Here is a 26936-nt window from a genome sequence, read left to right on the forward strand (position 1 = left end):
TAACAGAATGTTTAAGACAAAAACAGACTAAAATGTAAGAGACGACAATACGCATGCACATACACATAATATATATAAATATATATATAGGCGTAAAAAGGTTCCAAAAAGTGGGGGGGGGCACCACACACACACACACACACACACATACATGGTTGCATTTTGTTTTCCGGATGAAGGTCAAAGTCATTTTGACGTTGTTCAAAGGAAGGAAGGAAATGTTTTATTTAACGACGAACTCAACACATTTTATTTACGGTTATATGGCGTCGGAGACGTTGTTCAAGGTAACTACCCAAAATCAGCTTATAGCATCAATGTGAGAGGTATTGTTTTCTTCAGAACATAGACATGTAGTATATCCATGGATAGCTTGTGGTGAAGATGGTACAGATAAGTCAATACTATGTAAGAATATTGTTTACAGGATAATAAAACATATTAATAGCCAGTTTCTATTATAGTTGTAAATAGCTTTTTTTCGGAAACCTGTGTATTTAGTTTATATGACAATATCAAATTTATATATGCCTAAATTATCTTTGTTTCTTAGGTGACATAAAGGAACATATCACGTTTTTTATTATGAGCATACTATATTACCTGGCCTCAGTATTTATATGTGTGCATTTCAAGTAAACGTTTTCACTTACTATTCAAATTGTCATCCAACTCATCACTATCAAAAATGAATGAATGAATGAATGAATTAATGAATTAATAAATGTTTAACGACACCACAGCACGAAAAATATATCGGCTGTTGGGTGTCAAACTGTGGTAAATGCAAACAGTAAATCTATATAAAAATTCAACAATTAAAAAAAGCAAAAACATCACCATCAAAGTCAAATGTGTGTCTTTTAGGATTTTAGGATATACCTTATGATATATGTTTGATATAGTAACGTATATTCATTGTTATTTCACACGTAACTACGCTGATTAATATACACTATTCCATTACAAATTGTGTAGGTTTACTGCTTAATGACCAGTTTAGGGGTAGATCCAAACTAAAAGCCACATAGTTATTTGTTTAGTGAGAACAATGTCCACATTTTGTACTTCAGTTTTTTTGTTTTTGTTTTTAAATAGCTGACATTAAAGATGTACAAAGTCCATACAAGACTATTATATTTAAAATCTTGTATGGGTTCTATTTAAGAAATATTGCAGGGGCAGCATCAGAATTAATGCCAAACGCAATTCTTATAGAAGTGTTATGTCCACCTTATATCTTTGGAGAAAGTGACTAACATATTTAATTATGTTGCAAACATTCACAGGGTTCATATTACACACATTGCAGGCATGGACCTTGTCAGCTTCATAAATCAAGGCTAATATTCGTTCCTCGTATTCAGCCTTGATACATGTAGTCAAGATTACTGATATCCACTACTAGCGCCCTCTATTGGAAGAAAATTTGTAACACCGATTATGTCCCTTACATGATGACATCGCTGACCAATCACAGCATCGGTAACATGTGACAATTTTGAAAGCAATATCAAAAATTAACCGCCGAAACCTTTTTTTTAACATATCGTGACAAACATGACACGTTTCCACGGACGTTGACGCTGCCATCTTTGTTTACAATAACAAGGGAATCTATAAGGAGCGTTGCGATTCGTTGCAATCAGCTCATCGCATCCAATGAAATTTAAGCATTTTGTGGCACGATTTCTTAACGACATGTATCAAGGCTGAATACGAGGAACGAATATTAGCCTTGATTTATGAAGATGGGACCTTGTAGGGCATATCAGTCACTTGCACACTGAATAATGTTCGGATGGTGTATTGGGGATGAGGGTGAGATTAGTTCAAGAGTTGTATTCTATGATAACCATAAGCCAGCGAGTACCACCCCTGAGAGGAATATGGCCATGATTTGTCTTTTATGCCTTTTCTGTGACGCAACCTATTTATCACACCATGTGTGTGGTGAAAACAGAAGTTAACATTCAGAATACCAACCAAATGTCCATAATCATCCAGGACTGCTCTTTTGTATGCCAATGAAATTTGGATCGAAGGTATAGGTCTTAGCGAATATCACTTAATTGTGCACTTTAAACGCCTTCGTGTGAAGATGACAGCTCTCAAAGTGGCAATGAATTAATGGATGTCACTGTATAGGCTGGAGTTGCCTCTTCAGGAACGACACTCTCTTCCCAAAAGCCGCTAATATGACACATCCCCACCATCCTACTGTAGAAGGCATGCATGACGTATATATCATGTAGATCAAAGACTGGTGTAGTCACATAGCTGAATTATGTACCCCGTTCTACTTTTATATTCCAATTCGGAAGTTTGAAATAAAAGTAATGTTCCTTCTCTGAACAATTTGAGAAGCATATTTCCTATTACTACTCAAAAGAATTTAAGGGTCAGACGATATTTTCGACATTATTTTCTGAATGTCAATTATATTAGCTAGACCATAATGTCACGCATGGTATTGTTCCGTTTTGACGAAAGTGGGTCTAAGCAACCCATAAATGAATTAAAATCCACTGTCATTGACACTGTCGACTAGTTCTAATGGCGAAAACATGCTTACATTTGCACGTAAATTAGGGCGAAAGCGAAAGGTCTGCTAAGTGCCCATAACTTGCTTTTTCACAAAGCTCTTCATTTGCGCGCTTTGCACGTGTATTCCATGTTCCCAATGCTGAATTTCCGTATAATTGGAGCTTGCATTCGTGTACGGTGCACATTCCAAATTCGACAATGGTACGACTTCAACTGACTATCGAAGATCGAGGAAGGGCTATTGCTTGGCTTCAGGATGGCAATACGCAAAGAAATGTTGCTCTGAGACTTGGTGTCAGTCAGAGTGTCGTTGGCCGACTGTGGCAACGGTACCAAGCAACGAATTCTGTTCGAAATCGTCCACGTTCGGGAAGACCCCAAAGCACTACAAATAGAGAGGACCGCTACATCACCAATATGGCTCTACGTCAACGCACAACCACTGCATGCCGATTACGTGACAATCTGCGGACTGCGACTGGAACTCGAGTGTCTGATCAAACCATACGCAATCGTCTGAGAGCCAATAATCTACGCTGCCGTCGCCAGGCTGTTCGACCACCACTCCTACCACGTCACAGAACGGCCAGACGTCACTGGTGCACGCTTCATCTGCGGTGGCAACATGTTCAGTGGGGTCGAGTGATGTTCACTGATGAGTCCAGGTTTAGTCTCCAGTTCAACGACGGTCGGGTTCGTGTCTACAGACGTCCTGGGGAGCGCTTCGCTGACGTTAACGTTAGACAATGTCACCGGTTCGGTGGTGGCAGCGTCATGGTGTGGGGCGGCATCTCTATCCACCACAGGACCTCCCTCTATGTGGTGGATGGCAATCTGAATGGAATCCGCTATCTGAATGAGATTATCCGGCCGTTGGTTCTCCCAGGCCTTCAGCAGATTGGCGGCGGGGCAGTTCTGCAGGATGACAATGCCAGACTCCACCGCGCCAGGGTGGTAACGGACTTTCTCAGACAACAAGGTATCGCCAGGATGGATTGGCCAGCATATTCGCCTGACTTGGCCCCAATAGAGCACGCCTGGGACGAATTAGGCAGGAGAGTTCGGGATAACCATGCCCCTCCGGCCAACCTTCATGATCTGGGTCAACTTCTTATGGCAGAGTGGCAGGCCATTCCCCAAGAGTTCTTCAGACGTCTGATCAACAGCATGAGGCAACGATGTGTCGAGTGTATTCGCGCCAGGGGTGGATTCACACACTATTAAACGAATGTTCTAATGTGTAAAATCCATGTTTGACAACCTTCAACTTTGACAGCATGTCATGTGACTTTCTTGTATACAGTGATATGGAACAATAAATAAAAAATTTGGTGTAGTTTACATCATCAATCTAATACACTCTGAAACTTATTTGGTTATAAATTTTTGACCCTTAAATTCTTTTGAGTAGTATATATATTTAAGTATTCTAGAAAATATTTTATCATTATTGTTTTCTTGAAACAATACGAACTAGATAACTTTCAGTCCATTTGTAAGATTTGGCAACACAGTGAATTGAACCGTGATGTATATGCTAAATTTTGGCAGAGCACTTCACAGTGAAGAAAGCATATAACCATTCTCTGCTGTTGCTATCGACCAGGACTCCGTTCCACGAAGAAATCTCAGCGTTAAGATCATCTTAAGAGGAAATGATACTATTCGGTCAAATTGTAAAAGTCATTACACCTTCTTGAAATGTTCACATATTATAAAGATATCCTAAAATATCTGGAATGTCCAAAAAACAATCATAGGTCACCGAATAAATGTTGATCCATGGGCCATAAAGTGAATAGGTGTATGAATCACTGACGTTTCCTTTTTTCCGTAAGTAGTTGAATTAATCATGTTTTATATCCATTAACCATATTTAATTTAAAACTTTTCTGTAATGCAACAAAGAGAATATTAGTTGTGTTGCTTAAAATGACATCCAGCAAACAGATTTAAATATATTGGAAATGAAGGAAAAAGTGACTTTTCAAAACATTTACTATTTACTTTACAATTGTATACAGGATCTAAGTCATTACACCTTTATAATTTTTGCACAGATAGTAATGCTGGGAGAGTAAATCAATATGAGATAATACAAATGTACTGTCATCGATGAAATATTTTTTACAGTCAGAGCTTGAAATACTCTATACATAGATCAAACTTCATAAAAAGTCCACCATAAATCTTTTGATCACTTTTGTTTAAAAAAACCCAGCTTCATTGGAGTGATCAGCAATGTTCTTAAAAACACACAGTACAAATAACATTATTTTCCATCAAATATTCCAATGTGGGTGTGCGTGGGAATGGGGGTCAGGGTAGAGGATGGGGTGGGGGGGGGGGGGGGGAGTCTTTATTCCCACATATCTGTATGTACTGATACTAAAAATTACCTGCCTGTCAAACGTAACGAACTAGTCAAACAAAGTACACTAAGATATGTGATGTTTTATTGAATACAAAGACAAAATGACAGTCCTGTGATTGCCGTCCGTTTTAGGACTAACATGGAAGTATACCACAGTTTCCTTAAATCAATCATACAATGTTTGATCGAATTTTATTTCATTTCACAGAACATCATCTCTTTTTGCCAAAATTGTTTCTTGTTTTCAAGTTCCAAATGTGAAATGTTTATATGCAATAAACTTTATCTTATCTCATAGACGGACGGTATTTTGTTATGTCACTGTGTATGTTTCAGTGCTAAACTTATACTTAGTGACGCCACGCCACTATCTTTTTATTAGTTAACAAGTCTACCGCTGCCAAATGTAGTGGCGCTGCGTGCAGTAGTATTATGTCCCCTTAAGTGAATAAGGTAGTTATGCATTTACCTTTTTAAGGTAATCTTAGAGCTAATATCTCAGGTACTGAATGGTATAAGGACAAGTAACATGCAACCAATAGGAGAGTTTAAGTCACCTATGAAGATCAGTCAAAAGGTGGAAACTCTCAGACACTATAAACAGAGCAAATACACCCACAAGACCTTTCTGATAGATATCAAGTTGGGCCATATGGAAAATATATTTAGAAAAAGCAACATATATATGAGGCATTGAAGTCCAAGCTATCAATGACATGATGCACATATTTATTAAGATGACCATAGCAGAAACATTTAAGAAACTCAGTATTTTCAGAGCTATGAGTTGCTTTTGAGGCTGAACTTTTCAATATCAGGATGTCCATGGATTTTAGAAACTGACAGGTGTCTTTCATTGCCTATGTTCCTTTGGCGGCTGTGACAGAATGTTTTTGTTCATTGGAAGCCTGGCCAAGAAAACATGCCAGGCCACTGGGAAGGCAGTAAATAAACTAATACAACTTTCTAGTACCATCTTGGGGACGAATGCTCAAAGTGTCGAGGCCTACATCCCTAGGAATGGAAAATATATGATAGCATTCCAGGACTCACTGCTTGCTGTGTGTATCTACCCGTTTTGTGACCCATCCCCATTTCCACCACAAGTTATATTTTTACAGAATTGCTAAAGGGTGACTATATTAAAAGCATTTAACATATCTGTCAGGATATTTAGGAATACAAAACTTGGAGGATTGGGAGTTAATGGATTGAGAAATTCAGGCATGTTACCAATATTGAAGCCCTTTGAGAATTAAGGTCTCGTATAACAATTCACACAGTTTTATTTTCAGTAGAAATTTAACATAACGTTTAGGCTCAGCACCTCAAATATTCTTTTTAAATGTTCTAATTACAACAGAAGATCATTTGGACATCCAGTTATTATTTACATCCTATAGTTTTGTTGCTGAATTTGCTGTATAATTACACATTTTATAACCCTACTCCTATTTCCTCAACAGAAATATTTCAATGGAATTGTTAACAGTGACTACACAAAACACATTATAAAATATTTAAGGTCTCACTACACAGATCACTTCCGGGTGAGAGTTCATTCATCCAATATAGTTCCTAATTGTGACACACGTTATGGTTCACATATTCACTTCTAGGAAATGGTGAGAAATTAAAACAATATGTATGTTTAATGGTCAGCCTTCTGGCTGTATTTGGCCATGTTGTTGTGTAATATTGTGCATTGACCTTTTGGGATATGGCTATATAGCGCAGGAGACAGCCGGAGTGAGTTAATGAACCACCTGTTCGGACCGGTACTTCAGCCAGATGCGGTCATATAGCAAAAAAACTGAGACGGAAATGTTCTCAATTTTGGAGTGAAAATAAATGATTATACAATGTATGTTTGCAATGGTGTATGTTGTTAGTGCCAATAAGAACCCGTTCTATTGGCTATCCTCGTTTGAAGTTGGGCAATTTAACATGTGTTTCAATGGCAGATGACATCTGTGTAGTGAGACCTTGTTAGGATGGGCAAGGCAAAATCAAGTTATTGGAATATAAATTTCAGAAATAGAAGCAAACGTGTCATTCATAGAGGGTTATGGTCTCACGTAACACTGTTTTACATTACATAATGCAATTTCCACCATTTCACAACAGCAATTTCATTTGAAGTATAGGGTGACACCCTCAAATGTTTAGTTTCAGGTATTTTATTGCATACAGATCTACATTAGACTACTAAATACTGATTATGTCCTATATTTAAAATGAATTTGACGTTACGTGTTGGTGAGATGCCATTACAATGAGCTCTCGTTAGACTAAAACCGATTAAAAGTGTACGTTATTGTTTTAAAACCCATATTGATCATGCATTTATTGTTATCTTTGTAATATAACCATAACTACAAAGGTATTATTGTTTAAAATTATATCTTTGTACAAAGAGTCCATGGAGGATACTAACAATTTATAGCATGGCCACATCCAAACAGACATACTGTTGAAGGCACAACTTAAAATATCAAAATAACAAACTGTTATTATATTCAAACTTACCTATTTGTGAATTGCATTAATGACACGTCCAAATATGCGCGCGTTTCGTATGCGGCCATATTAAAGAAAGCCATATATATATTTGCCGCCTGTTTACATATTGAGGTGATTTTGGTATCAAAACATATGTTTTGGGGGTTGAGGAATATGAAAACCATGCCTCCAGACCAATTAGATGTATTCTGAACCACCTTTCGAGATGATTTCACAAACATGAAGCACTTATTACTGTATTCTTTACATACTAATATCATACTATCAATGCTATATACAGATTTCCCTGGAACATGTCATGATTACATGTGATTAATTCCATACAAATTTGCCATTTGGAAAATTAAACAATTCCGCCATATAATTTGAAAATAACGGGTTTACTTTAAACTCGTGTTTCAGAGTGATCTGGTAGGGTTCAAACCCAGTGGTCGTAATCTGGGATATTATAAAAGCTAAATTTAGTCATGGTATTTTCTGAGACTGTTCTCTCACCTTCTGGTATATTTCTCACACCTAATTTCAATTTTGATATTTGCTGTAATAATCAATGGGCCTGATTATATCAATTCTTTAGTCAATGTGTGCATGTATGTCCTCTGTCAGTATGATTAAGTGTGTCAGTATGATTAAGCCTTACAAGACGTCCCCTTTGTAACATCATACCATTTCATTTTTCATTTCATTTCAACTTATTTTCGTGCTTATATTCAATTAAGGTTCAGGCACGCTGTCCTGGGCACACACCTCAGCTATCTGGGCTGTCTGTCCAGGACAATGAGTTAGTTGTTAGTTGGTTAGTGGTTAGTGGGAGAGATAAGGGTGTAGTGGCATTCCACCTACCCATTGAGCCCTTAAGAACTCGCTCTGGGTTGAAGCCGGTACTGGGCTGCGAACCCTGTACCTACCAACCTGTAGTCCGATGGCTTAACCACTGCGCCACCGAGGCCGGCATCATACCATGTCTCTGAGGGTGATATATGGATCGGACTGTCCAAACCCGGATAGACTTGGGAGAACATAGCCGGGGTAGGGTGCGTGCTGCAACAACTCTAATCAAATTTCGCATAACCCCCTTTACAACTCGTACCATATGAGCTGGTATATTTTCGTGAATCAACAAAAGGGTGGTTGACAGCTTCCCTCGCTGTTGTCGACGGATTGACTGACAAATGCCTGTGCAAATCAGCGTAATATTGACCCTTAATATGGACATATGATGCATACAGTCGATATCGATTAGTATCTTGGCATCCTAGAAAATGCTGCACATGGTCATGCTAGCAATGGGATGGAAATTGAATTTCTTTGGTGCTAAAGAATTGGCGTTTTTTCCACCATTTCAAATGTTGCTTGGACTCAGGGTCATAGTAAAGAATCTATTTTTGATACCTGGTTACTAAATGCTGCATAAAACGTTCCCAGTCCAGATTCATCAGCTCGAGATTCTCCTCCGAACATCGAATCTGCTTTGGTTTCATTTCAGAAGTCGACATTCTCGGCATTCAGTGAACGCAGATTTTGCTCATACCCAAATTTTCATAGAGAAAAAAACTAATTCCTACATTTTTTTTTTTAACATATATAAAGGCATCGTGTTGAGGTGTATCTTTGTGCCAAATATGAACAATGTACACCTCGGCATTAACATTCGGGCTTTGTTTTTGTCACCGGGCGACGTCCGGGCTCCGGGCTGCAAATAGGCTGACCGCATTTGGCTTGACGGATCATCGTCGGTGTACTACGGTTAAAACTGATAGGGAAGTACCCCTAACGGATTTTCTTCTTCCTCCTCACCAATCGAGGTCGCATTAGAATAAATAGACAAATGCGACAAGTCCGAAATGTCCAAACTAACGTCCGATAAGAATGAGCTATTTTCCGAAGAATCATTACATTCTGTCGCCATGCTAACCTACTAATGAATGAGTGGAATTCACCTGATGCTACGTCACAGATCAGATACGTGTCAAATCGACTGGATCAGTGTTTTTTTCCCACCAGCGTTTTACAAAAAGTTGCTTTATCAATAACTGGGGTGGTATTTTTTGCTTTTTATGGTTAATAATGTAATCTTTATGTATTTATATATATATATACTGTGTATTAATAATGTGCCATGATTGTGGACCTTTAAGGTTTGTCCGGGAAAGGGGTGGGGGGGGGGGGGGGGGGGCAGACCCTGGAGATTCAGAAATAGACAGTTCTATCCAATTCCAGTTGTGGAAGAGACTAAATTTCTGTGGATTATATTTGATAGGAAGTTATCTTTTGTGCCTCATCTTAAATATGTTAAAAAGAAGGGCTTGAAAGCTCTCAATATTTTAAAAGTTATTGGTAATACGGAATGGGGAGCAGACCAAAAGGTTATGCTCCGTCTGTATATATCTCTTGTGAGGTCTAAACTAGATTATGGATGCATTGTGTATGGGTCGGCATGCAAGTTGTACTTGCAGATGCTAGATCCTATACACAATCAGGGACTTAGGCTTTGTCTTGGTGCATTTAGAACATCTCCTGTAGAGAGCTTGTACGTTGATGCACACGAACCTTGTTTGGGTGCTAGACGTGCCAAGCTTTCTCTGCAGTATGCTGCCAAGATTAAATCTTTACCAAAACATCCAACACATGATGCGGTGTCTGATAACAAATATATGAAGTTGTTTGATGCAAGGCTAAATGCTATTCGTACATTTGGTCTTCGCATTAAGTGCTTTTTGTCGCTTTTTGTCGCTTTCCAACATTGATTTAACTGACACTTTGGAAAGTTCTTCATATTTTGTTTTACCACCCTGGTGTATTACACGACCTAAAATTGTGTTTGATCTGTTGCATCTGAAGAAAGATCGTACAGATGCTGTAGTTTATAAACAATTGTTCATGGAAATTCAAGACAGGTACCGTGATTACATTCCTGTGTATACAGACGGATCACGGGATGGAAATTCTGTGGCTTGTGCTACAGTCTTTCCATCAGCCACAATACTTTCCATGAGACTGCCTGACTCGGCATCAATCTTTAGTGCTGAAGTTTGGGCAGACATTAAAGCCTTAGAAGAAATCGAAGATTCCATAGCATCCAAGTTTATTATTTTTACTGACTCACTTTCGTGTCTCCAAGCTTTGTGCAATATGAAGCTGGACCATCCCTTAATTGGGATGGTGATACGAAAGTGTGTCATTTTATCTATTGCCAATAAACATATTATATTTTGTTGGGTGTCCAGCCATTTTGGCATCAGGGGTAATGAAAAGACAGATTTTGCTGCCAAGTCTGCTTTGGATTTGCCTCATGCCAGGTTGGAGTACCTTATACTGATTTTAAACTTAATATCAACCAATTTATCTTTTCGACTTGGCAACGACATTTGGGACGGTGCGGTTGCGAACAAGCTTCATGCTATCAAGCTGGTCTTGGGAGAGTGGCAGTTCTCCTATAGACAGTACAGGAAGGATGAAATAGTCTTGTGTCGTGCCCGCATTGGTCATACATATTTCACCAATTCATTTCTTTTGAAGAAGGATCCTCCACCTCAGTGTGAGCGCTGTCAGTGTACTCTGACGGTACGCCACATTTTGGTGGAGTGTCCTCAGCTCAGAGAAACTCGAAAAGATATATTTGGAGAAACTAATGTGATGGAATCATTTCGATTCCATCCAGAACTTATCTTACAGTTTCTACGTGATACTGACTTTTATTGTAAATTTTAATTTTATCTATCTGTGATATTTGTATTTTTGCACAGTCCTTTACACTGTGTTTTTATTTAATTGTTGAATTTTTATATTGATGTTGATCATCATTTTAGTTTTGCATTAACCATAGTTTGACACCCAATAGCCGATGTATTTTTCGTGCTGGGGTGTCGTTAAACATTCATTCATTCATTCATTCATTCATTCATTCATTCCAATCATCAGGCCTAAACCAGTGAGTATTGGCCACATATCATCGGTGCATGTACTGGGTGCTGGGTCGAGTCCAGAGTAGATAGCGGATAAAATATGGCGTTGAAAATAAAACCAAAGACCATTCGGTCAATATGGCGGGTCATGAGTTGCGAATGGACGAGACCATTGTCGACCCGGTCCGGTTGACCTTGGGTTGGAGTGGCTTTGAGAGTCCGATGTGTGTGACACCTTGAAGGACAATATATTGTGGGGTCTTAAATTTTTAGTACTTGTGGAGCGACATTAGACTCGTACACGGGTATGTCGACCATAGGAGAGCAAGATATCTCAATAATGTGAGTAAAAAAAGTGACAGTAGCAGAAGAGTGTTGGTTATCTGTATTCGACTGTTCGGTTTAGATGCATTGTAATTGAGTTCATGATGGAGCCTGCCATGGAGAACATGTCGTTGTTAGTGATCATGCTATGCCACACATAGTTCATGCTGCAAGGGATCGAGCAACGATATGTGTGGTCACCATCGGTGGTACAGTAGGGGTGCTGTCAGAAGACCGGCCAGTTAAGTCTCTCAAACAGCTGAACTGGTAAAGAGTGTTCAGCACATGTCAGTATGTCGGAAAATATTCCGCGATTTCTGAGGTTGGATGATCGCCGGGAGGGAGAGTGCTGATAGATCGAGAGTTGAGAAAAAGCCCCAATAACAATTTTGATTTTAGTGAGTTCACCACAGTGGAATATCAGACAGACACAGAGATGTTCAGACCCGTCTAGGACATGTTGATGGAGACTAGGAGAACTACTTAGAAAACAAATGTTTGTTTTGTTTTGGTTTGTTTTTTTGTGTGGGTTTTTTTTTTTTTTTTTTTTTTTTTTTTTTTTTTTTTTTTTGGGGAGGGGGGGGTGGGGAGAGAGGAGTTGTGATTCTGTATGGGCTTGTTTAAACTCCTAACATTTAAGCTGTTTTAGAGGAAAGTAGAGTTCATTGGTATGAGTTCCTTAATGCAGACGGGATGGAAATGGGACCGGATATATAGCTCGTAAAAAAAAAAAGGAGGGCCATTTTTCAACATTTTTACAAAGGAAATAACCCATAATTTGTGGGGTTTTTTTTTTTTAATCTCTGTACAATTTACACCAAATTATCTTACAAATATTATGTTCATGTTATCTCACCCAAAACAAACCATAGGGTTTGACACCAAAAACATATTTATAGCTGGAACAGCCACCGACTTATGAATATTACATTCTGAAACATCCGCCATCTTGAAAAATTACCGCCATTTTTGGCACGCATTTTTGACGCTATCATCAAGTGGTTTCATGTTATGGCCGTCATTTTGTTTTGTTTTGTTTTTGTTGGTTTTTTGCACACATTTTTAAAGTTGTTTCATGTTCACAACACCCCAATAATCATTTCTGGCCATGAGGCCAAATGTTACCTTTCCATGACCATCTACTCAACAAAAAAACTAAGCCTCTTTTATAGCTGTTTTCTGAACTATTATGTCTCCTGAAACTAGAGGCTACTACTACTTAGCACTTTAATATTTTTCAATTTTCCAAATCTAGAAGTAACAAGAGTTTGCAAAGACATAACGACGGCTATGTCATTATTATCTTAAGAATGGTTATAGCATTCGTAATGCTACAGGCATCATATCATGGCGATTTGTGCAGAAGACGTAGTTAGCTGTCCGTGAAGTCAAGATTTACAACCATAATTTTAAAAACCCATCTTCGTCTGAGAAGTAATGGTTATCGAGTCAAACTTTAGTTATTTTTAGACGGTATTTCCGTTTAAACACTACATACTTTAGATTCTCTCAGTTATAAGCTTATCCAAATGTGTGTTACAGGTTTGTATATTAAAGGGACATACCCTAGTTTCAACCCGTGAAAATTAACACTAAGTTTAGTTAATCTACAAATCTGTAACACATTTGGATAAGTTAGAATTGAATGAAAAAATTAGTCTGTGACTTTGAAATGGTGAAATACCCTCTAAAAATAGACTTAAACTCGACTCCATAACTGTTACTTCTCAGACGCACGTGCGTTTTAAAAAAAATATGAGAAATGCATTTTGTGATATTAAAAACACTAGGATGACCAAAAAAAACAACCCCACTTCGAATGTACGGAAATTGATAATCTAAACAATAAAATCTAAGTAAAGTGTGATATAAGTCATCAAAAAACGGCTATAATAGTCCAAAATATGCGTTAGTGTTTAAAAACTAGGGTATGTCCCTTTAAGTAAACTTAGTGTCCATTTTTACGGGTTGAAACTAGGGTCTGCGCCTTCCTATTCCAAACCATATGGATTTGTGCAAACCCAATGAGCGAACTGCTACCCTAGTCGACATGTGCACTATGATTAGGGTCTCCACGAGTACTCGGGCATGGGTCGAGTCTAGCAAGACTCGAGTCCGTTCACAGGACTCGAGTACCCGTACAAGGTGGAATCAACTATAATACACTGAACAATGCAGGACAATAATTTCAGGATTAGATAATCAACGATATAAGTGACACAATAATTATAAGATCATGCGCTAGTTTCTTTTTTTAAACTGGCCGTCCATCCATCATAACACTAAATATATCAACCGGTTTCTAAATGCAATACAATGACATGATTTGGCATCCATGTTCAGCCCTGGAATTAAAATGCATAATTCTATTTAACTTTATTCTTTAATCTCATCATCATCTAGTGTAAGTTTCGGGTACTCGGGTGCGGGTCGAGTTTGACCCTCGAGTACTCGAGTCCCATATTTTGGACTCGTGGAGGCCCTAACTATGATACGACTTTGGGTAGGCCCCTGTCCCTCATCGCGTATGTTACATTTCATTCAGAATTATACAAACAAATAAGCAACAAGAAAGAAAAGAAAAAAACACGCAGTGTTCAACAACTGCAGCGCTCATACCCCCCCCCCCCCAAAAAAAAAAAAAAAAAAAAAAAATTAAATAATAATAATAATAATAAAAAAATTAAATAAATAAATAAATACACAACAATTTTTTTGAATATTAAATAAAACTGATAATAAAATACACGCATGAAACACAAAGACGACGACTACTAAGAAAAAGAAAAAAAAAGAACAAAGAACAAGAACATAAACAAGAAAAGGAAGAAAGCAGGCCCATAGGCACAGAAACCGGAGAAGTAGGTGGGAGGCACAGGCACTCCCATTTGAGGACGATTGTTGGGTTGTTGTTGTTGTTGTTTTGTTTTTTCTATTCTGTATAAATAAGGATAAACAATTTGATTTGTGCTCCCCACTAGATAGTGCCTCCTCAGCCCACTTCGGACATCTTTCAGGGACGGCACAGTGTAAAAAAAATAGTGGTACGGCTTGTAGTTGCCAGACTCGCCTTTCAAATTACTTGTAAGGACATTTTCACAGATACAACAAATATAACCCACACGCACACACACACACACAAAAGTACCGTCTGCGCTGCCCCTGTCTTTTCTACGGGCTTGAAATGCAGATGAAAAAGAAGAAAACAAAAGAAAAACTCACCTATCTACCAAGCGGTTCCATAAACTCCGCAATAATGATATGACGTCAAACCATTGATGACGTCAACAACGTGGGCTAGATACCAAAACCACTCTACCACCAAACCAACCCCACCCCCACCCCACCCGCCCCACACACTACTGATATCACTGCTAGCTACTTGTTCTTAATGGCACGTGGTACAATATAATCGTGTTAAATCAAAAGAATCAAAGACCCTATACTCTAGACTAAAGAGCTTGGTTTTGAGAGGGTCTCTGTTCACAGAGGTTCGAAAAAAGAAAGACAACAAAATATCGGAAGTACATTTTCTGTCCCATAATTCCCGTTGCCACCGCCGCCATATTTTTTGCAATCAAGGTGTGACGCTATGCAGGTAGCGAATCGTTGACAAAGACAACAAAGAACAGCTGACAAAAGCTGGTGATTTGTTGACACTCTGATGCTTCATTTGTGCTTATTAAATTAGTGTTGTGCCTTAACCCGTAGTATGAGTTCAGAAACACGGACTACAAGTGCTGGAAAGAAAAAAGGAGGTGGATTTTTAGCTCGTCATGCCAAAGCTAATAAACAACAGAATGAGAACTGTATATCGGAAGAAGAGTTGTTAAAAAAAGATGTTGTTACTCCAGATGACGTTTTAAGGTTACCAAGAGCAACTGAAAGTAAGTGATGAACCAAAACAGATGTCTGATTCTCTTGGCATTGGGCCCAATTGTTACACCAGTGACCAGAAATCATAGTCATTTCGTACCCTATTCACCTATTCAAGCTATTGTCCGAACCAAATTGTTAACAACTACAAAAAATTACTCTCCTACCTTTAATTACTGTTAGATTTCCTCCAAAGTTTGTCCATACACAAATCGCAAAAAAAACCACTACAAATATACTGATTCCACACACAAGACTGTAACAATGTCACCGATATCGTCTTTGCTGAGATTGCATAGGAAAAAATACATGCAGTTTTCTGCTGTCTGCCATGTTGCTTGTTTATGGAATACTATTGAAGATGGGTGAAAGCCTCCAAAGTATGTGACACAATTAATATGACGTCATCACGTTTGCTTTTATATCATAAATGATAACATCTTACAGACCTTCGTTTTTGATGGGCGCGAGCGCTAACAAGCCCGTCAACTTAATCTGACGGGTGCGAAATAATGCGCCCCTAAATTGAACAAATCACGCTTATATATATTCATTTTTTTTAACTCTGCCATTTTAATTGTTTACTGAATCAATCCACAATGCCACAAACCTTTCCATTCTGTTCACAATGAACTTCCTAGAATACATTTTATAAATTGAAACACAATTGGTTGGTTATCTTTACACTGAGCCAATCAGCTAGGAGTTCACTTACTATTAAGATCTCGTCGGTTTTGTTTTGTTTAATTTCGTACAGTGCAGGTAATGATCGCAAAATTTATTTTACACTGTCGTCATTTTGATCACGTGCAGACAAAAATCATAGGTGCGTTGTCCAATAATTCTATGATGTGTATAATGTTTATACATGTTGATATCACAGTAAACACGTACACCAACAGCAAACGAATTTACTAAAGCAGGTTTTGTTTTTGTTAATAGCATAGCGACGTACTCCAGACATTTCTACTTTCTGTTTCATGATACTGCCACGTGATTTAAAGCCAAGAAGATTGACCTTGGTAGAGTCAGATTTCAAGTACATGTGATCGGTTGACCGGCACCTGAAACAAACACACCGATTTAATTTCAACTCAGTAATTCCAATTTACCGAGTGTAAAGCATGTATATTTTAAAATTAAATTTACATTAGGTTTGTTTTTGTTTTGTTTAATGGGTTGCTATGATTCGAGTGTATAATAAATGACGTGTTAACTACAGTACACCGAAAATTAAAGCTAATCCTGTTTGTAAAAAAAAATATTTATAAAAATTGTAGTAAGATATATTTGGGTAGAAAACAATAGATGTTGACATTTTCTCTGTTATGACGGTGGGTTTTTTCAAATAAAGAATTTGCAGGTACATAACATGTATATTATGATATCATGATAAATGTGATAACCCTGTGCCATGTGGTTGTTACACTTTTACAAATTACATTCAGTTCACAGGTTTGTGTCCATGGAGAAATCATATCATTCTGCGATGAAAACCAAAATTATTGTACTTGTTTTAAATAAAACAGAATAAGCACAAACAAATCAGTTTCAATTCCTTATTCGTAAATAGTCAACAGATTATCATGATTAAGAAAGAAAGGTTTTATTTAACGATGCACTAAGCACATTTTATTTACAGTTATATGGCGTCAGACATATGGTTAAGGACTACACAGATATTGAGAGAGGAAACCCACTGTCGCCACTTCATGGGCTACTCTTTTCGATTAGCAACAAGGGATCTTTTATATGCACCATCCCACAGACAGGGTAGTACATACCACAGCCTTTGATATATACCAGTCGTGGTGCACTGGCTGGAACGAGAAATAGTCCAATGGGCAATCATGATTCAGAATTGTAATGCAACATGATATGCATATAATACATAAGAAATCGATAAATATTGTGTTCATGTTGTTTCTTTTTCTTGTGTAAGACTGCAATGGCCCATTCCCAGACCTGTCAACCTTTAGTCAAGAGAAAGCAGGAGGTGTGTGTTGAAAAAGCAGGAGATTTTTTAAATTCACACAATTTAACCCAAAATCGCAAGCTTTAAAAAAAAACATTATTACAATAAGTTATATGAATACTTTATAGTGTCATATATACTTCTTAACCTTAGATCTTGGCATTAAAAAAAAAAAAAATATTATAATTTTTTTTTTTAAGTTTAAATATTATTATGATTTAATACATATTTAAAAAAAAAATATATTTTATCAAAAAATGTTAAGAACATGAACAAGAAATAAAAAAATTAATTAGTACATTTACGGTATTACACTTACAGCCTTACAGGTTGCGTTACATTATCATTTGTGGTTAGTGTACCCAAGTACCAAAGACAAATTTATATAAATCTTAAAAATTAATATTCAGTTTTTACTATAATGAGGAACGGTGGCGTTGTACTTATTTAAAATCATTATAATGATGCAATAAACATTGTATTTTAATTAATCGTAAGTAAAACCTCATTACGGACATAGTGTGAAATATACCGGAATTATACCCATTTCCGTGAGTAACTTTATGTCAATGTCAAACACAATATTTTTTAATTGTACAAAAATAATTTCTTGAAGTATACCCTTATAACCAACATTTTACTGCACAAACATACAACATTAACTGACACAAGTATGTTTATACAGCTAATTGGTATTTTCGTTGTCTTGCTGTGACATGTGATTTTAACATGCATCGTGTGTATCACTGTCAACTCGGAGTCTGGCAGTTCATATTCGTCATAGTTGCATTATGTAATCCAGTGGGAAGACATTTTACAATTCAGAGGTGTTATTAGAACTAAATTGGATAGTTTTGTTTTTTTATATGGCAACACTGAATGTCAATACACAGCCTGTTGAATTAGCGGCAACACGCTTCGTAGCCATTACGATGACAACAAACATTATAACAACACGTCATTTTATAAACTCCATGTGCTTTTTTAACAATATGAATAGGCTATCCCACAATTCTCACTTCGGCAAAGGTTAAACAGTCGGGACAATTCGGCCTGTTACATTCTCAGAAACCGAATGAGAAAAAAAGGCAGAGTTACTTCCCTTCTGTTATTTTGACAAAAGAGGATCGATTTTTTTTTATGCTTACAAAAATGTCATTTAACAGGAGAAACTGTCTCCTGCACAGGTTAGTAGGAGATTTGATCAAATACCGGGAGACTCCCGTGGAATCCGGGAGGGTTGACAGGTCTGCCCATTCCTTCATCTTTGAGAATAACCATCATATTAGTTAAATTAGGATATTTATTTTGAAAACACAAAACATTAACCCTTAAGATATTTAATTTAGAAATCATTACTCCTTAAACTTAATCATGTTCATGGGTGCAATTCCTCTCGGTCTCTTACCTCTAATTCTGATTATATTGAGGGGTGCGATTTTGAGGGGTGCGATTCTCTTTCTCTCTTCCCCCCCCCGTAAGCATTTTGAGGAGTGCGATTTTTAGCACTCCTGGGTTTTTCAAAAACGAAGGTCTGATGTTATGACATTGTTAGATTAAGTCCTATCCTAATATTCCAAAAAAAGTCAAAATGGCAGCCAGCACAAAATTACATGCTTTTTGCCCTATGCGCTCTCAGCGAAGTCGATAAGGTGACATAGTTATCATCTGGTATGTGGAATCTGTGTCATTGTAATGGGTTTTTTCAAGATTTCTGTCTGGACAAACTTTGGAGGAAATCTAACTGCAATTAAAGGTAGGAGAGTAATTTTTCGTAGTTGTTAACAATTTGGTTCGGACAATAGTCATATTGTACCACCCATTTCGTACCATGCTGCCTGGTCATTTTGTACCTTGGTCATTTCGTACCATTGAGAAAAGTCATTTCGTACCATTGAGAAAAGTTATTTCGTACCCCAGTCATTTTGTACCAGTGTATAGAAAACGAATCGACCATAGCATAAATGCAGTGTTGTTTTGTTGTTTTTAAACTTTATTTGGACAGTTTGAAAACCGGAACACATTATTGTGAAGCATATCGTTATTGATACCCATAATACCTGTCAACTGTTATTTTCATTTTACCTGACAAGAGCCATATTTGGTATTTACTACTAACTGCCAACTTCGATGTTTTGTGAAATGGCTCCAGATAATTAGTCTAACTCTCAAAAACAACAAAACAACATAATGGACCATGTTTATACAAAGTGGCAATAATGTTTAGTCTTTTGCTGATAAAATATCCATTAAATTAACCACAAATTTGTTTCAGTGTATGGTACGAAATGACTAGATTTTTTTTAGGGACAAGATTAAATGGTTAATGGTTATTTTGTAAAAGACACTACCGGGGTTATTGTTATGGTATGATATGACTTTCAGTTATGGTACGAAATGACCAGGGTACAAAATTACTTTTTACAATGGTACAAAATTACTGTGGTACAAAGTTGATTAGCAACCGTGACCAGACATTCATTTGACAATCAGTAATATCACTGACATCTCTAATTGCACAAATACTATACTTAAGGAAATAATATTCTATATTACAATACATGAAATAAAATATATTCCAATCAGTTAACCAAAACAGAAAGACTTCCGTTACATAATCTATATGACACCTCAAACATAATAATAATACCAAATATTTAATTAGCGTAATATCGATCTCGCAACCGGTAACGAGAAACGGTGTCATGCAGAATTCAGCGTAGGCCTTATAATGTTTGCTTATTTTAATAATCACGGTTATTAATTTTAACGGTATACATTCAAGATGTATGACAGCAATGTCTGGAAGTTCCGTAACTTTTTACTTTGTAAAATCTTTGAACCAAAGTAATAAAAACAGACCACCAATGCGTGTCGATTTGAATACACATGCTAGTTCAGGGCCGAAAGACATGTAGGCGATCTCAAGCCGAGTCAAGGTCTCAGTTTAGCCAGACCGAGTGAAAAGAAAACGTTCGCTAGACAGGTTTGTGCACTTCACGTTAAACCAAATGAACACGGCAAACACCAATCAAATAGTTTGCGAACATTCGTTGGCTGAACTGAGGACAGCTCTCGGTGCGAAAATACATCACGCTTCAGAGTCAGCTGACACTCGCATGTCAAGAGACATCGTTGCGGACATTAAACAATATGATTACGCAAAAGTAAATCTTGATGTAAATTTGTAGAAAAACAATAGTTGTTCGCATCAGTGAATACCTAACTGCAGTTTTTGTTTATTCCTTTGTCTTTGTTAATTTCGTACCCATGGTCAACAGCATGAATATGCATACCAGGCCGAATGTCTTAATTTTAAATCTTAACGGGAGCGCACATTTTTCGTGCCGACTCCTATGAGACGTTGGGGGCGGATTTTCTCGAACATCCGGCGGTCGTTCCCACTAGTGTCCGAGCTGCTTGTTCCAGGTTAATAACCATTTAGGTACGTTCCTATTTGGCTTGGATAAGGCTGGCGAAAGGCTGTTTGGAGGCTGCGTCAAAAGCCTCTTAGCATATCACTCAGTTATCTGGCCGATTGTTTGCAAACAGTCTTTTGTTACGGTGTGACCATTACCTGGCGGGTTTGAGTGCGCCAAACGTTGCGAAGACGTTTTTTCGTACATGTTCGGTACGGGAAAATTTACTTTTCGGTCCCGATTTTAATATTGTCCTAGACAAGGATTTGTCGCGACCAGTCCCGAACATTCGACCCTCAACCTCTGGTAAACGTCAGTCCACGTTTTCGGGGTTCAAGCCTCCTGTGAAAAAGGCTGCTTTTTTACAGTCGGCTCAGATCCCTAGGGTTCCTGACACTAGGAGGCAACCAGGTAACAACCCGTCTTCCGCTAAGCGAGGACGCAAACGTCATACTGCGTTCCGTTCTCAGTCCACCAAAGGCGTTGCGCCTACGGGTGGTAAGCGGTTGGGGTGAGGGTACGTGAACGATCGGCAATTGCTTTCGGAGGTACCGTTAGCAACCATACCCGTAGGGGGGAAGGCTCCGCCATTTCCTTCGAAATTGGTGCAAGCTGCCTGGTCTCGACCCCTGGGTTCTATCGGTCATTCGACACGGTTACAAAATACCCTTTTCTTCGAGCCCCTCTCTTACTTCCACTCCGAGAATGCCGCCGTTACCGTCCGCGGATCGGCGCGTTTTAGTGGAGAGTATGATTGCCGAGTTTCTCGGCAAAGGGGCCATCCAGAGAGTCAGTCAGGACACTCCGGGATTTTATTCTCATCTTTTCTTCGCCCGGAAGAAAAATGGGGAATGGAGACCAATCCTAAATTTGAAGCCACTGAACGTCTACGTCGATGTTCCTTCCATGAAAATGGAAACGGTTCATTCGGTCCGGTCCGGTTCGGTCAAATTGGGGAGTGGGCTGCGTCGATCGATCTGAAAGACCCATACCTCCATGTCCCGGTGCACAAGGCGTTTTGGAAGTTTCTGCGCTTCCTGTTCGACGGGAAAGCGTACGAGTTTCGTGTGCTCCCGTTCGGTTTGGCGACGAGTCCCCATGCTTTTACACGTGTGGTAAAAGCGGTGGTAGGTCATGTTCATTTGTTAGGGGTTCGAATGCATACCTATCTGGACGATTGGTTGATCCCAGCTTCGTCGCAACAGGAGTGTCAGACCAATGTCGGGTTGGTTTTGGACACGATCCTCCAATTGGATTTTCACATATCTCGGAGTGGTCTTCGATCTTGTGGTAGCGTCGGTTCGTCCCACCGATGTGCGTATCCACAATTTCCAAACGTCAGCGCGACGTTTGATGGGGGAGCAAAGTACTGCGGTACGATCTCTCCACGTGGTGTTGGGCCACCTCGAATCTCTGGCCTCATTGATCGTGCGGTTCAGACGATTGAAACGACCACTCCAGTGGCATTTGTCCCCACGGTGGGACGGTCACAATTGGGACACGATAGTGCCTCTGGGCCCATGGTTCACTCATCCGATACAGGAGTGCCTGTCGGACAAGTGCATGTCCCTATCGGTTCCATTGCACCCCCCTGCTCCGGATCTGATCCTGTTCACGGATGCGTCGCTGCACGGGTACGGGGCGCATCTGTTGGATCAACACATTTCATCATGCCTGTCTTCATTTCCGGTGTGTTCTTCGACACCGTCGAATTCTGTTGAGATGCGACAATACGTCGGTAGTGGCATATCTCAATCGTTGGGGTGGAACCAAATCGGAGACTTCAATGGTGTTACAACTTGGTGTTGCATGATTTACTTAAATCATTACAATCCACGGTTGAACGACCTTCCATTATTCCGAAATGGAATGTCTTTCTGGTGTTACATGCTCTTAAGGGTGCGCCTTATGAGCCGTTGAAGTTTGCTAGTCTTCGTGCCTTGACGTGGAAGACTCTGTTTCTGGTTTCTTGTGGGTTCGATTTGGGCGAACGCATTACGGGATCCCACGGTTCAATCACCTTCCATATTACCGAAATGGAATGTCTTTCTGGTGGCAGCTTGTCGTCGGATCAGTGAGATACATGCTTTTTTGCATGACTTGGTTGATTACAATTCGGACGGGTCTGTCACTTTACGTACCGACCCTATTTTTGTTGCTAAAAACCAGTCTCCGGGGGAAGAGTTTCCACCTACTGTCATTCACAGTTTATCTCGTACACTGTCATCTGATAACTCGGATAGACTTCTTTGCCCAGTGAGAGCATTGAAGTATTATTTGGAGCGTACGAAAAACCGGCGGCAGGGTAAAAAGAGATTATTTATTTCTTATACCATTAGGCCGGGTGATGTCACAAAAAATGCTTTGTCTTGATGGATAGCAGCTACCATCAAGCTAGCATATGAGATGGCGGGTGATCATGTGTTACGGAATTTCTCTGTTAAACCACATGAGATCCGAGCCATTTCTGCTTCCCTGAATTTTCACGACTCTTTAGATATTATAAAGGTCATGAATGCAGGGGTTTGGAAAGGACGGCACACTTTTGACCGTTTCTATTTCCGGGATATGGCGGTTGGTCCTGACGGTACGCGTAGGATCCAGACAGTCATTGCGGCTCAACACGTCGTGTCTGTGCGCAGGGCAACGGAAAGGGGTCGACCTCTTTTCCGTCCGACTGCCATCGATTCACGCTTCGGACATGTTTAACACTCCACCCTTTTCTGAGGGATGGGGTTTTTTGTAGTGTTGTCTAACGTTTCCTCTCCCTGGGGAGCTGTTTTTCCTCCCTTTCATGGGGATGAGTTTTTCTTTTGGGAAGCCCCTTTTTATTCCCAAAAGTTTTTGTTACCGTATGTCGTGGTTCGTGCTATCTCCATGTCATTACTTCAAAGGAGCTTTTTGGGTACGGGTAAGTCCTCTATTTTCTTACCTCCTCCCATTAATGTTGAATTCACGTGCTCTAACGGTGTCATTGCACGTCCGTTATAGCATATTTGTTGTGCTAGCACAGTAAGTTGAATAAGACTTAGAAGATTTGTTTCTAATTTTCATTATTATTCATACTTACCTAGTGCTAGCACAACAAACTATACCTCCCACCCACCCCTATGAGGCTTTCCCTCGGTGGGTGGACTTTGAACCGAGAATGAAGTTACAGGTAGCCCGTGCAAGGATAGCATTGCGCATATCCGGCAAGGGAGAGAATTCTGCAGTATGTAGGTATGACTCAGGTTGAATAGCATATTTGTTGTGCTAGCACTAGGTAAGTATGAATAATAATGAAAATTAGAAACAAATTTTCTAATTCAGGCCTTCTTGTCTCAGTAGTATGGGTCACTGGCAGGAAATGCAGATGTCTCGTCTTAAATCAGTCATAGTTGTTAGTGTTTTCTCATGAATCCTCTCTGGGTTTATATAGTTTATATTTATCCATGTTAAATCAAACAGGCTACTAAATCTTGCTTATAATAACAAATTCATAGAAACATTTAAATTTGATTGTTGTCTTGTTTTGAGGATTTAATGCCCAGTAAGGATATCCATGTTAAATCAAAGAGGCCACTAAATCTCGTTTTTGAAGGGCACGAGCGCTATCACGCTCATGAACCCCCGTCAACTCAATCTGATGGGCGTGAAATAACGTGCCCCTAAATTGAACAAATCACAAATTTTTTATTGTTTATTGAATCCAATCCACAACGACCGGCCTCAGTGGCGTCGTGGTAGGCCATTGGTCTACAGGCTGGTAGGTACTGGGTTCGGATCCCAGTCGAGGCATGGGATTTTTAATCCAGATACCGACTCCAAACCCTGAGTCAGTGCTCCGCAAGGCTCAATGGGTAGGTGTAAACCTCTTGCACCAACCAGTGATCTATAACTGGTTCAACAAAGGCCATGGTTTGTGCTATCCTGCCTGTGGGAAGTGCAAATAAAAGATCCCTTGCTGCTAATCGGAAGAGTAGCCCATGTAGTGGCGACAGCGGGTTTCCTCTCAATGTCTGTGTGGTCCGTAACCATATGTCTGACGCCATATAACCGTAAAATAATGTGTTGAGTGTGTCGTTAAATAAAACATTTCTTTCTTTTTGTCCAATCCACAACGCTACAAACCTTTCCATTCTGTTCACAATGAACTTCCTAGAATACTTTTTATAAATTGAAACACGATTGGTTGGTTATCTTTACACTGAGCCAATCAGCTAGGAGTTCACTTATTATTAAGATCTCATCGGTTTTGTTGTGTTTAATTTCGTACAATGCAGGTAACATTGCAAAATATATTTTACACTATCGTTGTTTTGATCACGTACAGAAAATATAATACGGTAGGTGTGTTGTCCAATAATTCTATGATGTGTATAATGTTTACACATGTTGATATCACATTAAACGCGTACACCTACCAAAAAGTAATTTAGTAAAGCAGGTTTTGTTTTCGTTAATAGCATAGCGACGTACTCCGGATATTTCTGCTTTCTGTTTCATGATACTGCCACGTGATTTAAAGCCAAGGACGTTGACCTTGTTAGAGTCAGATTTCTAGTACATGTAATCGGTTGACAGGCACCTGAAACAAACCTACACCGATTTAATTTCAACCCAGTAATTCGAATTTACCAAGAGTAAAAGCATGTATATTTTAAAATAAAATTACACTAGGTTTTTTTAAAAACATTTTATATGGGTTGCTATGGTTCGAGTTAGTAGTATAATAAATGACGTGTTAACTACAGTACACCGATAATCAAAGTTAATCCTGTTTGTAAAAATATATATTTATAAAAATTGTAGTAAGATATATTTGGGTATAAAACAGTACATGTTGACATTTTCTCTGTGATTAATTTTTTTTATTATTTTTAATTTAGATAATTTGCAGGTACATAACATGTATATTATGATATCATGATAAATGTGATAACCCTGTGCCATGTTGTTGTTATACTTTTACATTCAGTTCACAGGTTTGTGTCCATGGAGAAATCATCATTTTGCGATGAAAACTAAAATTATTGTACTTGTTTAAATAAAACAGAATAAGCACAAACAAATCAGTTTCAATTATTCATAAATAGTCAACAGATTATCATGATTCAGAATTTTAATGCAACATGATATGCATATAATATATAAGAAATTGACAATGGTTGTGTTCATGATGTTTCTTTTTCTTGTGTAAGACTGCAATGACCCATTCCTTCCATCTTTGAGAACAACCATCATATTAGTTAAATTAAGATATTTAATTTAGAAACTATTACCGTATTTGACCTGAAATAAGACCATGTCTTTGAATAAGCCCCCCTCCGTTTTGATAGCATTTAAGAAATTAGGCCCTCATTCTAAATAAGCCCCCCCCCCCCCCCCCCCCCCCCCCCCAACTTCGTCACCTTATAAATAACACGAAATTGCAAGTTTGCTCAAAGTTCATTTAAAAGGTCATACCTCCTGCAGATAATTAAACACAAATGTAACACAATATTTTACCACCAGTGAGATTTAGCAGTCTAACAATAACAGTGTGTAACATTGTTTTCAATTTCATGCCTGCAGTATTTCTTTGAAGTATCCAAGCCCAAGTATGAACTAAAAACTAATGTCTATTTTTACCACCACACTGGGTCCGCAGTTAATGCTAATTAAGCAAATACCATATTCTGATTGGCTAAGAACAATGACCTTAGATTGACAATTTTTTGTAGTGTAAGCTGGATGCCTGTGTCAGAAACGTGTGTATACGCTATTGAGTTTGTTGTTAATTGATGTTGTTTTAAGTCTTCTCAGCCTTAAATTTTGGATGTAAATAAACCTCACTGGTAAGTAATTGTAACATAGAAGGTGTGTTTCTGATAATTAGATACTAGTAAAAAAAAAAAACAATTTAATTAATAAACAATTATTATTTATTAATAACAAATGGAACACTAATTAATAGATATGCTACTGAACGTTTTTTGTTTTCTTCCTAGTTCATTTAATTATTATTATTT

The 26936-nt window shown here is 38.4% G+C and overlaps 1 protein-coding gene across 2 annotated transcripts in view; it reads left to right on the plus strand.

The window, feature by feature from the left end:
- LOC121368122 (protein unc-119 homolog B-like) overlaps positions 1-26936 on the plus strand; it is a 63256-nt gene that overhangs the window by 19361 nt on the left and 16959 nt on the right. Inside the window, exon 1 of one of the 2 annotated variants that reach the window (XM_041492696.1) lies at positions 15182-15560. The exons of the other annotated variant lie outside the window; for it this stretch is intronic. Coding sequence (XP_041348630.1) covers positions 15386-15560 — 175 coding nt within the window. The 5' untranslated portion in view covers positions 15182-15385. Of the gene's footprint in view, positions 1-15181; positions 15561-26936 lie in introns of those variants that run through there. 2 annotated transcript variants of the gene reach the window in all.

This window comes from Gigantopelta aegis, chromosome 3, assembly GCF_016097555.1.
Source record: "Gigantopelta aegis isolate Gae_Host chromosome 3, Gae_host_genome, whole genome shotgun sequence".
In the NCBI taxonomy this organism is placed as follows: Eukaryota; Metazoa; Mollusca; class Gastropoda; order Neomphalida; family Peltospiridae; genus Gigantopelta; species Gigantopelta aegis.